The 18,436-nt window shown below is 38.6% G+C and overlaps 1 protein-coding gene across 30 annotated transcripts in view; it reads right to left on the reverse strand.

Annotated features, from left to right (window-relative positions):
* PRKG1 (protein kinase cGMP-dependent 1) overlaps nt 1-18,436 on the reverse strand; it is a 1,681,227-nt gene that overhangs the window by 223,712 nt on the left and 1,439,079 nt on the right. For all 30 annotated transcript variants that reach the window (XM_055561124.1, XM_055561106.1, XM_055561119.1 and 27 more), the window contains one exon: nt 16,232-16,326. In XM_055561124.1, coding sequence (XP_055417099.1) covers nt 16,232-16,326 — 95 coding nt within the window. The remainder of the gene's footprint in view (nt 1-16,231; nt 16,327-18,436) is intronic.

Raw genomic sequence — 18,436 nt, forward strand, 5'->3', positions numbered from 1 at the left:
AAATAAAAATGCTACAATAGAGGGAAGAATGTAGTGTGCCTTTGGAGGGCAGAAAAAGGATATCAAACCCACCAAGGGATGACAGTTAAAAGGCAGAGGGAAATTTAAATAAGTTACACCTAGTGAGAAGAGATGAATCAAATGGAGTGCTATGATGGAGGTGCCTCATACCAGCTGTGAGAGCTGACTTCACATATCTCTGCTACTGCTAAGTCGCTTCAGTTGTTTCTGACTCTATGCGACCCCACAGACGGCAGCCCACCAGGCTCCCCCGTCCCTGGGATTCTCCAGGCAAGAACACTGGAGTGGGTTGCCATTTCCTTCTCCAATGCATGAAAGTGAAAAGTGAAAGTGAAGTCGCTCAGTCGTGTCCGACTCTTAGCAACCCCATGGACTGCAGCCCACCAGGCTCCTCCGCCCATGGGATTTTCCAGGCAAGAGGACTGGAGTGGGGTGCCCTTGCCTTCTCCTCACATATCTCTACCCAGCTGCATATTCTAAGCCCATCCCACTGGTAACTTGCTCATGGTGGGAGTACTTATACCACAGTTATCAGTCATCACCAGTACTCATTTTCCCCTCAGAGAGCTGGTTGTTAAAAATTTTATAAGCATGGGTGTGGGCTTCCCTTGTGGCTCCATAGTAAAGAACCCACCTGCCAATGCAGGAGACTGGGTTCCATCCCTGGGTTGGGAAGATCCTCTGGAGAAGAAACAGGAGCCCACTCCAGTATTCCTGCAAGGGAAATCCCATGGACAGAGGAGACTGATGGGCTACAGTCCATAGGGCTGCAAAGCAAAGAAGTTGGATACAATTTTGCGATTAAACAACATAAGCATGGTAACAGACATGAAAGGGTTTCCTAGGGAGAATGGCAACTTCTGCCAAGTCTTAGAGGTGAGAAAGGACATGAAGGGGTTCAGTTCAGTCGCTCAGTCGTGTCCGACTCTTTGCGACCCCATGAACCACAGCACACCAGGCCTCCCCGTCCATCACCAACTCCTGGAGTCCACCCAAACCCATGTCCATTGAGTCGGTGATGCCATCCAACCATCTCATCCTCTGTCATCCCCTTCTCCTCCTGCCCTCAATCTTTCCAGCATCAGGGTCTTTTCCAATGAGTCAGCGCATCGCATCAGGTGGCCAGAGTATGACGGGGTTGGTTCATCAATAACATCAGGAAGATTTGGTGAGACCCCGTTATCAGTATGTGAGTCATCCTTCCCTCAGATACCTTAGTTACTCATTCCCTTATCCACTTAGTATCTTTGCTTAAGTATCACTTTCACACTGAGGACCATGCTGACCACCTGACTTAAAAACAATAAACACCCAAGAAGAGGTGACTGAGAGGGAAGAGCAGAAAACACTGAACTCTCCTCCTCCCACAGATACATCAAAATTACAACCACTTACAAAGCAACTATCTATGAGAATGACCTGAAGGCCAGCAGAAAGGATTTCCCACAGCTAAAGATATCAAGTAGGAACCACAACAAGATGGATAGGAAGGATGAAGATGCAATACAGGCAGGATACACTGGGATGGTGATGCACAAATGGGAAAGCTATCACAATTGTGGAGGTTCTCTCCAAGGAACAAGGGGTCCAAACCCCACACTGGTCTTCCCGGGCAAGGGGTTCCGCAATGGGAAGACAGGCCCCCAGAATGTCTGGCTCTGAAAAAACAGTGGAGCTTGTTTTTGAGAGAGCCAGACAGCTGTAGGAAACAGAGACTCTGCAAGAGAGAAAGGAACAAGTGTGAGAAATACTGTGGAAGAAGAATCCATAAAATTTGGTATCAAAATAGGAGGGAAAACTATGTCAAGAGGTTGGGTGAAGGTCACAGAGCTTGTCCTTAACTTTCAAACCTAGATGACTAGGGAAATGAAGGTATTCTGAACACAGTACCTGGTTTGAAGGAAAAAGAATACATTTGAGAGAGAGAAAGAAAAATGTTAGTCAAGACTATTTTGTCATAGATTTGCCTATGAGTAGAGTCAGCTCTATTCTTAGCGGAGACACAGAGATCCATGATCCACTCTCTGAATCTTGAATTATAAAAACTGCAATTATAAAATATCTCATCAGTCACTCAAAATTATTTCCCCTTTCCACAAACAGAAAGTCTTGCTACTTTAAATAAAATCATTTGGCCAAGCAGCTCTTTCAAGGATATTTAGACATTGCTAGAAGGAGAAATTGTCAGACTTATATTCCAGTTCTTAATGACTCACTCTACTTTAGCAAATGGAAAATTAATGAAATTTGTTGTGGCTGGTGACAGAATAATGTATCTCCTTTTCCTTTGAATAAAAATACCAGTTAAAGTGGAAATTAATAAAAATAAATATGGTCTATTGTAGTCTTACAATAGACAGCTGGCTTATCCTCAGAGCATTAGGTGTATGTAGCAACAGAGAGCATATGTTACCACAGAGTTAGTATATGGATTGGGGATATAAGAAGTTGACAAATACAAAGTATCAATTGCTTATAGTAGCAAAGGGCAAAGGTTCTAAAACCGGTTATTTTCTATGACTTCAAGTTCTGACTATTCTGGGGTAGGTTTAAAAATAAACATATCGGACCTGGACTGGCAACTCATTTCATACATGATATTTTACATGTTTCAATGCCATTCTCCCAAATCTTCCCACCGATGCACGATACTGGATGCTTGGGGCTGGTGCACTGGGACGACCCAGAGGGATGGAATGGGGAGGGAGGAGGGAGGAGGGTTCAGGATGGGGAACACATGTAAACCTGTGGCGGATTCATTTTGATATTTGGCAAATCTAATACAGTTATGTAAAGTTTAAAAATAAAATAAAATTTTAAAAAAAAAAAAAAAAAAAGAAATATCCAAACAATTAAAAAAAAAAAAAAATAAACATATCTTTTATTTACCCCCATATATTGTGAAAAATATATTATATTAAAATTTCATAATTTTTAAATTCTCAAATTTACAAGTTAACATCAGGCACACGTTTTACTGTTCTCTCGTTCTCAACTATTTGTGTTTAGTAACACCAATTCAAAAGTCTTGAAGTAAAAAAAAAAAATCTATTTCTCCAGGATGGCAAATCCATGTTCCTAAAGGCAACACAGTACATATGGATGGGGGTGGTAGAAAACCTGTATTCTTCTTAAGCAATGTTTGTGGAAAATGTTCCTTACAAACCAACATGTCTCCCCATATGGGGAGCAGATTTGCAGCCAAGATGTTGCTAAGTAGACAGTGAGAGAGGCAGTCAGTCATCTGCGTAGCCGGCAACTGTCATCCGCTCACGCTGACAGCGTCACTAAGCTCAAGCACTCAGGAATAGTCTAGAAAACAGAAGGGCAGCCACTACACCTTACAGGACAAACTCAACACCCGCACACTTGGGCTGTGGGATAGTTTAGAAAAGCTTCTGTATCCACTTAGAGGGAAAAGAGGGTGATAGGTCCATCTGCTCTAAAATCACTTCAGTTAACAATGGAAAACCAGAGCTTTCAGCCAAGAGGAAACCATGGGTATTTTTATGCTAAGTGAGCCTCTATCATCTAAATGATAGGGGATTGGCAGAGGACACATGTGTTGTATATCTCAGAAGGGTATGAGCAATGGGAAAATAGGGGGAAAAAGGCAGCAATATACTTTTCTCCCAGGCACTATTGTTACATTACACCTAAATTGGGTAGGAAAAGGAGACAATAGTAAAATGAATTTCCCAAGCACTGAGAACACCTTAGGATGTCCGTTTTCTCTGACTGGTCACTGTTGCATGTAACTGTAGTAGAGTTTGCTGAAAAGGCAAAGGACTTCAGTTTGAACCCCAGCTTCTGGCTGACTAGCTGTTTGTGCAAGTAACTTAAACCTCACCAAGTCTCAGTTTTGCCACATACAGAATGGGGCCAGTAATTACTGACATAAGTATGAAATATAATAACATATGTAACAGTATTTTGCACAGTGTCTTGGAGGGCAGTAAATCAATCTTATTTACCTTGAAACACCTCAGCATCAAACAATATTACAATACACTTTTGCTAAGAGTGACTAGACAAATTTAAGAGAGTTAAATTAAAGTGCATGTACCTGCCTAGCTAGCTCAGTCAGTAGAGCATGACACTCTTAAAGTGCAGGCTGTTTAAATTAAAAATATTACAGTGTGTATGATTCCGGGAACTCAAACTGGGGCTCTGGAACAACCTAGAGGGGGTGGGAAAGGGTGGGAAGTGGGAGGGAGGTTTAAGAGGGAAGGGACATATGTACATTTATGGTTAATTCATCCTGATGTATAGCAGAAATCAAACCACTATTGTAAAGCAATTATCCTTCAATTAAAAACAAATAGAAAAAAAGAAAAAATCTTATAGCATAATGTACTATAGTTGCATATAGGCATACTGGTTTAACTGTCTTAATAGTTTATCTTACATTTCCTCATGTGGAACGTGGGGATCACTGCTACTTCAGATTACTTTAGGCAGTGCAATAATAAACATGTAATAAACATGTTTATTTTGTGCATTATTTCTTTAATTAGTATTGAACTTATTTACCTAGATGTATAGATCCGTATTGTCAATGACATTTTTGATCAGAAAAAGGGTGAAGTAGGGAATTAACTCATGAGTCTGTAAATACCAATTTCCTCTTGGAGAAAGAAGGGGTTTTTCCCCATCCTTAGGTTACCACTGATCTGCTCTCTGTCACTATAGATTAGTTGGCACTTTCTAGATTTTGTATCAGTGGAAGGAAAGAGTATTTACTCTTTTTATCTGGCTTATTTCACTCATCATAATTACTTTGATATCCCTCCGTGTTGTTGAATGTTGAGTGTCAATACTTCACTGTTTTTGTTGCTCAAAGTACATGATTTATTTATCCATTCATCTGTTGACACACATTTGGGTTGTTTTGAGTTTGAAGATATCACAAATAAAGCTGTCATGAGCATATGTGGACCAGTCTATGTATAGATACAAGCTTTTAGGTTTCATATAAATACCTAGGAGTGGAATAGATGAATGATGTGGCAGTTAAACTTTTAAGAAGCTGCCAGACTGTCTTTAGAACTGTTTCATTTTCATCACTACCCTCCCAGTAGTATATGAAATTTCTATTTGTTCCACATCCTCTCCAACATCTAAATTTTAGATATTCCAAAGTACACTGTGGTTTTAACTTGCATTACCCTAGTGACAAATCATGGGGGACAAATTTTCATGTGCTTAATGTGGTCAGTTTCTCTTTATTGATGAAATGTCTGTCTAAATCATTTGCCTATTTTAAAATTAGGCTGTTTCCTAATTATCGAGATTTGAGATTTCTTTACATAGTCTGGGGGGCTTCCCAGGTGGTCCTAGTGGTAAAGAACACACCTGCCAATACAGGAGGTATAAGAAACATGGGTTTGATGCCTGGGTTGGGAAGATCTCCTGGAGGAAAACACAGCAACCCACTCCAGTATTCTTGCCTGGAGAACACCACGGATAGAGAAGCCTGGCAGGTTACAGTCTCCAGAGTCGCAAAGAGTCAGACATGAATGAAGCGACTTAGCATGCACACATGCAGATCAATCTGAGAGAACAATATGGAGTCTCATAATGCACGAAAGTGATGTAGCAAATACAGTATATTGCAACATTTCTCTTGGAAATGTTTTATAGTTTTCAGTGTATAGGTTTTACACATCTTTTTTCAAATTTATCTCTAATTACTTCATAATTTTAAGCTATTATAAATGATATTTTTTCAATGTTTGAGTATTTGTTATTTGATGAAATTTTGTGATTAGATTATAGATACCTATCTGATTATTTATTGACATACTTGAACATGGCCCTGGGAAGAAGTGGTGAACCTGAAGCCCTTAAATATTACTTGAAATGTCCTAAAAATGTTTATTGTGCTTGCCCTAATGCCTGGAACATAGGGGGAGACAGTTATCACATAGCATAGTTTCTGAACGATTTCCCACCCCCATTTCTTTGTATGAATGAGGAATGAGAACAATGTGAAGCTAAAATGTCTGGAAATGCTTGTTTCATGTCGATACAGTCTCAATCAAAATACATTACTATATGTTACATTCAAGATAATTTTTGGCAAGAATATTCAGAGGGTTTTAAAACAAATTTTCAGTCATAATAAGAGATTAGTGTAATGACAATGAATCTAACTAATTAAAATCATTGTTGCCTGTCTAAAGTATGATTGATAACAAGTCATTTTTCTTCTACACTGTATGAAGGAAAAATTAAGAAGCAATCATTTAGACTCAGAAGAATAAAAATGACAGACACAAAATACTAGCTGAGTTCATTAACAAGGAAATTAGCTTCAAATGAAACATTTAAAATCTGTTTTTGAAGAGATTTTCAAATTTACATTATACTTTCTTATCTAATGGCACCTGAAGGAAATTATCTGTCTGAATGACCTTGTTGGAGAATAACAATGAGGCACTGAATTGTTTTGTAAGAGCTCAATTTCTACCACTGAAATGACCTTATATTTAAGACAACAGGGATAAAGAAAACATTTTATGGAAAAGTACCAAAACTCTATGATGTTTCCCCAATCATACACAAAAATCTTGGGTTACTGATCAGTTACTGATAATTGCAAAATCTAAATCAACTACTAATGATATATTTGTATCCACAGTGCACACTAAAGCATTTACAAGATTATCAAGTAAATTTAAACAACAACAAAATTGTTTTCTAGAACTAATTTTATATTCCAGGTGAAGCTATTCTTTGGAAAAGTCCAGAGAGCATGTGTTCAAATTGTGTTGATGTAATTAAATTCATTAGTGTGTGTGTGTGTGCACAGACTAGGCCAAAGGTGTTCCCATACTACTATATGTAATTTAAGATGTGTGTGTGAGAGGGAGTTGTGTATATGTGGATGTGGGGGGGGGGGTGGGAAATCGGGTGTGTAATTATATTTTGTATATAATATAGCTTCTTTAAAACCAAGATATGATTACCATAAATCTTCTGATGGGTTCCTTGACATAAAAGCTTAATAAAGTATTGTATCCTGGACATATTTATGTTAAGATATGAAAGAATATGTTCACATCATGACTCTAAGTGCCTAGAGAACAACAGGTCGCTCCATTGTGTCCGACTCCTTGCGACCCCATGGACTATAGCCTGCCAGGCTCCTCTGTCCATGGAATTCTCCAGGCAAGAATACTGGAGTAGGTAGCTGTTCCCTTTTCCAGAGGATTTTCCCAACCCAGAGATCAAACCCAGGTCTCCCGCATTGTAGGCGGATCTTTTACCATTTGAGCCACCAGGGAAGCCCAAGAATACCAGAGTGGGTAGCCTGTCCCTCCTCCAGGGGATCTTCTTGACCCAGGAATCAAACCAGGGTCTTCTGCATTGCAGGTGGATTCTTTACCAGTTGAGCTACCAGGGAAGCCCTAAAGGATTGCTGGCAGCCTCCAGAAGCTAGCAGAGATTCTTCTTGAGAGCTTTCAAAGGACGTAAGTCCATGGTGATGCTGATTTGAATCTCCAGAATTCTTTTAAAAAATAACATATTTTGTCTTAAGACACTTAATTTGTGATAATTATCATGGCCACCCTAGAAACCAATACTGAGAAATTATCATAAAGTATGTAATGGATGAGAGGTGAGCAAGACTGGTCACAATGACCAATTAGAAGGACCTACAGTAACCCAGGTGACAGAGCATTAATCAAAACTAATCAGCAGTGGCCATAATCAGAAGAGTGGCAGTGAGAATGGCAAGACAAAGGTGATGTTGAGAATTATTTAGAAGGTAGAATCAATAGGATTAGTTGTCCATGATTAGGATATTTAGGAAAGAAGAGAGTCAGAGATAGTTTCCAAATGTCTGGTTTGAGAAACACTTATTGGAATAAGATCACTTGAAAGGAAGAGACTTAGATGGCGGTAGAGAGAAAATGAATTCAGTTTTGTCTCAGTGCCCAAAGAATTGATGGTTTTGAACTATGGTGTTGGAGAAGACTCTTGAGAGTCCCTTGGACTGCAAGGAGATCCAACCAGTCCATCCTAAAGGAGATCAGTCCTGGGTGTTCATTGGAAGGACTGATGTTGAAGCTGAAACTCCAGTACTTTGGCCACCTCATGTGAAGAGTTGACTCATTGGAAAAGACTCTGATGCTGGGAGGGATTGGGGGCAGGAGGAGAAGGGGACAACAGAGGATGAGATGGCTGGATGGCATCACCGACTCGATGGACATGGGTTTGGGTGGACTCCAGGAGTTGGTGATGGACAGGGAGGCCTGGCATGCTGCGGTTCATGGGGTCACAAAGAGTCGGACACGACTGAGCGACTGAACTGAACTGAACATCTAAAGTAAATAAGAGATGTCTAAGTAGATGTGCCTATAGACATGTCTAACTCCAAGTCTATTGTGAGTTCAGAGTTCAGGAAAAAGCTTGGGGATGGATATATAACAAGAATGATATGACACTTTAGGATTTTCTCCCACAATATCATTGAGCATGCTCTCTAATTTCCTGTTTAATCTGTAAATCCTCAACAACGAAGAAAGCTGAGACCAGAGAACTGAGGGAACTAGTTCTTTTGAGGCCACTGCTCTTCCCAACAAGCCAAACTCAGATATCCCTCCTTGTCTTATCTTACGGATGAAGGAGTGATACTAAGAAAGCAATTCTGGCTCCTCCCAATCAGTTGTGCTGAATGCAGCTGGCCCTAAGTACTGATAGCTTTTTAGCTTTGGACCGTTTAGCCACAAATCCAGGACAACAGGAAAAAAACCCACTAGACATTCTGTTACATTTTTCATAGATAATCCATTATAATCTTCAAAAAGAGTAATTTTCACTAAATTTTCACATGTTAATCATAATCATTACCACACAAAAGACAAAGAAGTAAAGAAAAGGAAAACCCTAAAAGTCTCAGGTGCAGGAAATCGAGAGGAAAGGAGTCCTATGGTTAGAGAAATGAGCTGGAACTTTGGCAGAAAAGCTCATGAGGGGCAGGGGAAGGAGTCCTGCTATGACCCGATCAAGACCACAGCTGAGATGGAACCCTATATAAGTCCTGGAATATTTCTTCACACAAAACACAAGTTTTAGATACAACTCTGTGTTTTGTTACAGGTAAGACTCAAAAAAGGTTTTCCTTGAGAGAAACAGAAACCCAAGCCTTGCAACTGAAAAATCTAAATTCTTTCTATTCTATCTTCATGGTACAGGGATAGGATCAGGGAAGGACAGTACTGGAGGAAGATACAAAAGAGGCTTGAATGGTATATATAGTATTTCATTTCCAAATAAATAAATAATAATCAGATTCAGATACTTCAAAATATTAAAATGTGTCCAAGGTTTGTTATAATTTGTATTATTAATTAATTTTTTAAAAAGCAGATTAAGAAATGTTAGTTAACTTCTAATACTAATATCTGTTAAACTGGCTTGGTTTATTCATTTTTAAAAAATTTAATTGTAGGATAATTACAATATTGTGTTGGCTTCTGCCATACATCAACATGAGTCAGCCACAGGTATACATACATATACCTGAACCCACTCCCCGTCTTCTACCCCATCACACCCCTCTAGGTTGTCACAGAGCATTGGGCTGAGCTCCCTGTGTCACACAGCAAATTCCCACTTGCTATCTATTTTACATATGATAACGTATATGTTTCCATGCTATTCTCTCAATTTGTCCCACCCGCTCCTTCCCCCACTGTGTCCACAAGTTTGTTCTCTAAAAAACAAAACCCTCAGAATGGGAGAAAATAATTGCAAATGAAACAAGAGACAAAGGATTGACTTCCAAATATACAAGCAGCTCATGCATCTCAATACCAAAAATATAAACTACCAAATCAAAAAAAATGGGCAGAAGACCTAAACAGACATTTCTCCAAAGAATACATAGAGATGGCCAACAAACACATGAAGAGATGGTCAACATTGCTCGTTATTAGAGAAATGCAAATCAAAACTGCAATGAGGTATCACCTCGTCCCCCTCAGAATGGCCATCATTACAAAATCTACAAACAATAAATGCTGGAGGTGATGTGGAGAAAAGGTTTATTCTTTTTCGTATTAACAAGGAAGGGCCTGGCATGTGGCCTAGGTGTTCAGAATGATAGACAATAGCTGGGATAGTTCCTGGAGGGAGGAGACTTGCTGACAGAGGTCTGCTATCAAATATCACCATTTAACAGAGTGGCCCATGGCTGCATTTGGCAGCCAAGGGTCTGTTCCAGTTGAAGAGGCCAAATCTCAAGAGTCAGAAGCTGTGACCTAAGGAAACTTAGGCACCATCTGCTTCAACTGGCTCAGTTTACAAATTCAGACCCAGAGAGACTAACTGGCTTGCTCAGTAAGTGGATGATTCAAAATCTAATGCTTATGCCAATTCTACCAAGTGTTCTAAACTTGAGTCAAGAAGTAGCAGAACATTCTTGGGAAGAGCAATGCTGATGATAAAAAGTAACGATGGTGGTGGTGGTGGTGATGATAGCTAATATTTTTGAGCACTAATCTAAATTCTAAGTACTCACTTTAATGTTTTATAAATATCCACTTGATTATTCCTCGCAACAACCCACAAAATTAGGCATTATCATCATCTCCACATAAGATCAAAGGAGAACGTCTCAGGGACTCAAAGGACAGAGTGGATCCCAACCAAGGCAGTCTGACATTTGAGCTGGAACTCATAAGCATATGCTCAAGACTCAAGTGTTAGGGGAAGGGGCAGGATGAGAGGGATGGGGCAAGTGGGCGATCAATCTTTCTCTCTCAGGTTCAACTAGGGCTTATATATTTCCCATTACTACAGATGCAAAGTGTGTATTTGGCTTAGAATTTGACATCATCTGATGCCAGTGTGAATTCTACATGTTTTTAAGTCAGGTAGAGATCCTAAAGCAATGATATGTCAGAGTGTAGAGGGATTGACTTATTGGACTATACCTGAAGTAAATTCCCCTAAACACAATTTTAGTTTTCATGTACATAAAGAAGTACTTCTGAAAAGAGTAAAACATTTTGCCCTCTGGTGTAGAAAAACCATTCTCACAGCAAAAAAATAATGTTTAATCCAAGATACACTTGAATAATTCACTTTATGTCGACCAAAAAAAAAAAAGGGAAAGCAATAAGCAAACCAAATTTTTCTTTTTTCTTTTTTTTTTGAGGGATCTTGTAGTCACAGCTTTTTATTTATTTATTTTTTTTTAGAATCAAAATCACTATTAATTTTTCTAGAAATGAGATTCTATTGGTTAGTGAATGTCAATAATGTTGACTAAGGATAGCTAGATTTATGACTACTGTTCTCCATCCAAAAAGAAATGAAGCTTGTTAATTCTAGAGAGAGAACTACCATATCATAGTGGGGTTCTGGAGTTGGGTTACTGAGGTTACATTTCAGCTCTGTCATGCAACTATATACTGTGTGTGTTTAATCAATCTAGTATTGCTATTGCTGCTGCTGAGTTGCTTCATTCGTGTCTGACTCTTTGCGACCTCATAGACTGCAGTCCCGGAGAAGGCAATGGCACCCTGCTCCAGTACTCTTGCCTGGAAAATCCCATGGATGGAGGAGCCTGGTAGGCTGCAGTCCATGGGGTCGCTAAGAGTTGGACACGACTGAGCAACTTCACTTTCACTTTTCACTTTCCTGCATTGGAGAAGGAAATGGCAACACACTCCAGTGTTCTTGCCTGGAGAATCCCAGGGACGGGGGAGCCTCATGGGCTGCCGTCTATGGGGTCACGCGGAGTCAGACACGACTGGGGCGCCTTAGCAGCAGCAGCAGCAGCAGACTGCAGTCCATCAGGCTTCTCTGTCCATGGGATTCTCCAGGCAAAAATACTAGAGTGGGTTGCCATGCCCTCCTCCAGGGGATCTTCCCAACCCGGGGATTGAATCCCCGTCTCTTACGTCTCCCGCATTGGCAGGTGGGTTCTTCACTACTAGTGCCACCTGGGAAGCCCCAATTCTAGTATTTGGCACTCTTAAATTTTAAAAGAATGGTCAAGGGTTAATTTAAATATTACCAATTTGTCAATACTGATCCTTGGAACATCCTTACTAAAATAAAACAAAAATTCCTAGTACACATAAAATTTATTTGTGAGAAAATGAAAATCTGAAATGCCATGTTACACCAACATAGAGAACGTTAACTATAAAATTTGTCTTCCATGGATAAAAATCATAAGGTTTCCAAAGAAGCATAGGTATTATTCAAAAGGATATATACACAGATGCTTAAAAGACTTTATATCCTAAAGTTACATAACTTTTTAAGTTATTTGCAGGGAAACAAGTGAAACAAATCAATCTGATTTATGAAAAGTCAGAATTTCTTGTCTGAAACATTGAAATTCAAAGAAAAGATCAAAAAAGAACACAGACATACAAGGAAAATCAGGTTAGTAACTAGAACATCAAAACATTAAAATGTCAAAAAATAATCAAAACAAGGAAATAACAAGTGTAAAACTAATAGGCTTCCTTCACTGCAATCTAGTTACTGAGCTTTAAAGAGGCATATCTGATTGACAGAGGTCACACAATGGCAACTCACAGGTCAAACCATTTGCAGAAATGTTCTGTTTGATAGAAGAGCTATTTTTTAAGTTATAAAATCACATATCTTTTTCAGAATCCATTTTTTTCTGGTATTTTTCTTAAAAACAAAAAAACCCAGCAATGACCTGGAGCTCAGTAATTGCTCCCCTCATTGTATAAGGGTTTCTAGTTTGCACTGGTTTTACTCACCTTATTTTTATTCCTTTATAATATATTACCAGCCACAGTCAAGTGAGTTGATAAACTCTTGTTAGTGTTAGTTGCTGGGTCATGTCTGACTCTTTGCCAGACACATGGACTGTAGCCCACCAGGCTCATCTGTCCACAGAAATCTCCAGGCAAGAATACTGGAGTGGACTGCCATTTCCTACACCAGGGAATCTTCCCTACCCAGGGATCAAACCCAGGTCTCCTGCACTGCGGGAAGATTCTTTACCATCTAAGTCACCAGGTCTGGGACAAAGTGAAAGGGTTAGTTGCATTCGACTCTTTCTGACCCCATGGACAGTAGCCCATCAGGCTTCTCTGTCCATGGAATTCTCCAGGTAAGAATGTTGGAGAGGTAGCTACTCCTTTCTCTAGGGGATCTTCCTGACCCAGGGATCAAACCTGAGTCTTCTACATAGCAGGCAGATTCTTCACCATCTGGGCTACCAGGGAAGCACCTGGTAGATAAGCCCTTATCCACCATCAAATTAATTCAAGTCATGAAAGTGATCAATTGAAGACAAGTCATAAAAGTGATCAATGTCAGAAAGGACTGCAAGACTGAACATCATTAAGAATCTTCATTTGTTCACTCACTCATTCGTTCATTCAACAAATATACATTGAGTTGAAAAGTGTCAGATAATGAGCTCAAATAAGAATATAAGCATTTAGGATTTCATTTCATTAAGAAATTAGGCAGTCTTAGGCAGTCATAGATCTGGATGTATACCAACATGTATGTCATAGAGAGAACTGAGGATAAAACAATGGGGAATTTTAGGAAATGAAATGAGAAATTCTAAAAACTGCTAACAATTTGCTAATACTTGCAGGGATCTCAAAGGATGAGAATTCCAAAGAAGGAAGGGGTGGTCAACAGAGTAAAAGTATGGCTGAGCAGTGAAGGATGGCTGAGTAAAGGAAGATAGAAAAGAAAAATCATTCTAAGATATAAGTAGCACATTCCTGACATTTAAGAGGACATAAGTAGAGAAGGCAGATAAAGCCAGGTTGAGTGGTGAGAAAATGAGAGTAAAGGGCATTAAAAAAGAGTTGAGGATAGGCTGGAGGGTAGTTGTAATGGGAAATGATGGAGTCGGGTAATTGAGATGGCCAGTGAAGAGGACTGAATATGTGCAGAGAAAGATTTGGCTCCAAACAGTTCACAAGAACAATCACATGCTAGAATGAATTCTATCTAGATGGAATCAGTCAGTCAGTTCGGCCGCTCAGTCATGTCTGACCCTTTGTGACCCCATGGACTGCAGCACGCCAGGCTTCCCTGTACACCACCAACTCCCAGAGCTTACTCAAACTCATCTCCATTGAGTCAGAGATGCCATCCAACCATTTCATCCTCTGTCGTCCCCTTCTCTTCCCACCTTCAATCTTTCCCAGCATCAGGGTCTTTTCCAATGAGTCAGTTCTTCGCATCAGATGGCCAAAGTATTGGAGTTTCAGCTTCAGCATCAGTCCTTCTAATGAATATTCAGGACTGATTTCCTTTAGGATTGATTGGTTGGATCTCCTTGCAGTCCAAGGGACTCTCAGGAGTCTTTTCCAACACCATAGTTCAAAAGCATCAATTCTTCATTCTCATCTTTCTTTATAGTCCAACTCTCACATCCATACATGACTACTGGAAAAACCATAGCTTTGACTAGATGGACCTTGTTGGCAAAGTCATGTCTCTGCTTTTTAATATGCTGTCTAGATTGGTCATCGATTTTCTTCCAAGGAGTAAGTGTCTTTTAATTTCATGGCTGCACTCACTATCTGCAGTGATTTTGGAGCCCCCCAAATGGACTACCATTAACTTAAATTTTGATATCAGAGCAAAGTTTGGTGACTTTTCTGTAAACCATATCCTCAAGTTCACTTCTTGAGACACATTCTGGAAAGGTGTTTTCACTCTAAAACTTTCTTTAGTTTGCACCAAAATTCACTGACAATAAATTACAAGAGAAAATCTGTCAATAATCAGTTATGTTTTATTTTCTGGTGTTTCACTTGTGATCTCAATCAGAAAGTATTGAAATGTTTCTATTTCTTTGCCTCTGCTCGAAATGGGCCTTTTCCACAGAGGCATTTAATCCTGGACCAATGAAATCAGGTAATATTATTCTTGAAAATCTTCTATATATAATAATAATCAAGAGAAAGCAAGATTAAAGTACAAATGGTATGTTTTTTTTCAGTTTATACTAGGATGATGATACCTGTTGCCTTCCTCTGTATATTCACATTGAATATGGTATTTGTTTCAACTTTGCCATTGGAAATATCTAAGTACCTGTTCATCAAATAGGGCTCAAACAGTCTCAGTAAAGAAAAAAGAAAATCAAATGCATTTAATTCCTAATTTTCATAAGGTAATGTGCCCTGAGTAAGATGACTTATCAGGATCTGTTTCAGTTCTGTAGCTGTGAAACGGTAAGAGAGAAAATAAAACCTGCCTACTGATGTTGGTTTTAAAAATAAAAACTCCTGAGTACTTTTTAGCAAAATGTTTATAATGCAGTCTCTTAAACAAAGGCATAATTTGAAATGGAAGCAAACCTGACTGTTCCAAATATTTTAGGAATTGTCCCATTGCTATCTCTTTAGTATACACCCCTGCACCTGGAATTTGATACCAAAATAAATGTTTATTGCTTATTAGTTATGCAAGTGGTTGATGTAATTTGAAAAGTCTCATAGATAGGTAGATAAATAGATATTTAATTGAGATGTGCTATTTATTGGGAAACATTGGTAGGTATTTGTCTTCTTGTCATGCATTCTGAGATGCATGGTACAAAGTCAACTGGGTTTTTTCAGTTGTATATGGGAGGCCATTCCAAATGCTTGCTGTTGAGTTTACAAGTAGAATTTCAGTGACCCTGCAGTCACACCTTTTTGAGTCCAGCCTTTCAAGCCCATCCACAGTGAATGTGAATATTCATTACCTTCCCTTGCAACTCCTCCTCTACTCCACTACCACAGCCAGAGATGATAACCACCAACCAGAACCCCAGAGGTGAACTGCGGAAGGCTTCACTGCCTTCTCATGTATTGTCTGTACAGTCAGGTTTAGGGCTTTCAAAATTCTCAACCAGTCATCTTCCTATATGATTCCAAGTAAAACCGTCATATGTAATAGGCTTTGCAGAGACTTCACCCAATCCTTAAAGTCTTTATAGAGGTTACAATTGAGGAGAACTGTTACCAAATCAAATGAAATAAAATAATTTATTACATAAATTAACCATCAAGTCCAAAGACTACCCAAACAGATTCTAAGTTCAGCTGGAAATGGATAAAATTGGATCATCAAGGGTCTGTGTCTGATGTGAATAAGAACTAAATACCCATTATGCTAGAAGTTCAATATGGGAGACATTTATGTAGCACTCAACCAAAAACTTTGTAACACGTAATCTACTCACCCCTGCAAGGCTTTCTCTCCAAACCAATCTCCTTTTCCTAAGGTTCTAAGAAAGACTGGGTCTTCATTGGGCGAGTCTTCACGAGTGACATTAACCTAGAAAGAGAAACAATGAAAGCCTATATGCATTGCATACATACTGGATGATCAAATAAACACCAGTTAATGATGTTCACGTCATTTCGTATTTTTTTAAACTTATTTGTATGAAGAGAAAAAGTACATTATCACTAGAGGGGACAAAGAATAGTATCACAAATTCCCATGCACTCCAAGAAATAACCCCCAAATATTTTGTTATACTTTGAAGCTTTTGTCCAGAAATAATAAATTATTCAGAAATTTGAATTTCACTCAAATCCTCTTCTCTATTCCCATTTCCAACTTCCCACGAAGCAATTACTATGATGAATTTAATGAGTGCTCCTTCAGTCTTTTATCCGGTTTTTATGCATGTGTTTTTAAAATATATGAATAGCATAATACAGTATGGATCATTCTGCAACTTACACTTTTCTCTTAACATTTTAATTTTTCATACCATGCTGCTATATGTATAAATCTAGTTCATTCATTTTAATGTTTTAGTGTCTTCTTTCATCCCATATTTATTTATCAGTTGCCTTGCAGATGTATGTTTATACTGTCTCAATTTTTTGGCTTTTTTTAACATACACCTTTACATGTACATCTCAGTTTCTCTAGGATATGCTTATCTCTTTGCTAAAAAGAATCCTTCATTAGGATTCATTCAAAGCCTGCATTCAAAGGCCAATTACATTTTCATAAAGACTTCCTGCAGGTCTCTACCTTTCTATCATCCTCATGATCTATGTTTCATTCAGTAAGATTTCTTTTTTGAAGATATAAAAATGACATATATGTCTTTATTTTACCATAATAAACAGTATGCTCATCAAAGAAATGAGTATTTCTTGGCATTCTCTATAATGTATAGTAAGCACTCAATAAAAAACAGTAAATTTCATGAACAGAAAAGCTTCATTACTATTATAACAAGATTTCTCTACCCATATAGGACTTGGGAAGCAAATGTATTTGTTGCATGAATGAAGACATAAATGCAGTAAATTGTATCTTTGTGTTAATTCACTTCCCTCTAAAGCTCTACAAATATTCACAATACTGTCTATGTGTCGTCTAGAAAGGTTAAAATTCACCTTCCTGAAAAATGTAATGAAGTAGAAAAACTAATTTCTTGAGACAATGCCAGACACTTAAACACATTTAAAAATACTATGCTTCAAGTTTTTGAATTTAGAGATTGGATGTCAAAGACCAGAATTTTTATAAGTATTAAGAAGGTCTATGCAAGGTGGAGGGAATTCAATTATTATTCTCCACTGATCCATTTGATTACTCCTCCATAAGGTGTTTCAAAACCATGGGAATGTGGTTTTTAACACTTACCACTTAGCTGTATCAGAGAGATATTCATTTGCATACTAATGAGGATTTCATGGATATAAATGGAAATAAACTAGCCTAGTGGTTCTCAAACTTCTATGTGTGTGTATCTGTTTGTGTTGGAGGGTGGTGGTCTTGTTTAAAATAAAGGTTACCCAACTCATTTGACTCTTAGTCCTGAGGTTCCGAATGAATGGGTTTTGTAAATCTGCATTTCAAAAGGTTAGTGTTTGACAAACATTGATACATTGCTTCATTTCTGAATCTCAGTTTTCTCTTCACAATGAAACAACTCAGAAAAATTATTTCTGTCAATCCTCCTGGCTGTTAAAAATAAGTCATGAACTAAGGTGTAATATAAGTTAAGCTCATTAATTCAAATTAGATATAAGAACACCTATAACTGTATATTAACATTTGGGTAACACAAACGATTATAAATTCAAATTGGCAGACTTATGCAAGCCATGGAGAAATTTCAGTGAGTTTTTAAATGTTCTTTAAAAACATGTTAACTGAGGATTTCCCTGGTGGTCCAGTGGTTAAGAATCTGCCTACCAATGCACGGGACACGGTTCTATCCCTGATCCAAGAAGATCCCATATGCTGCAAGGCAGCTAAGCCCCAGTGCTAAAACTGCTGAGCCTGTGTACCCTAGAGGCCCTGCTCTGCAGCAAGAAAAGCCACCGCAATGAGAAGCCTGTGCCCTCCAACTAGAGAATGTCCCACCTGCAGTGTGTAAGTTCCTGCTCACCATAACTAGAGATAGCCTATGCAC

The sequence above is a fragment of the Bubalus kerabau genome, chromosome 22 (genome assembly GCF_029407905.1).
Source record: "Bubalus kerabau isolate K-KA32 ecotype Philippines breed swamp buffalo chromosome 22, PCC_UOA_SB_1v2, whole genome shotgun sequence".
Taxonomy (NCBI): Eukaryota; Metazoa; Chordata; class Mammalia; order Artiodactyla; family Bovidae; genus Bubalus; species Bubalus kerabau.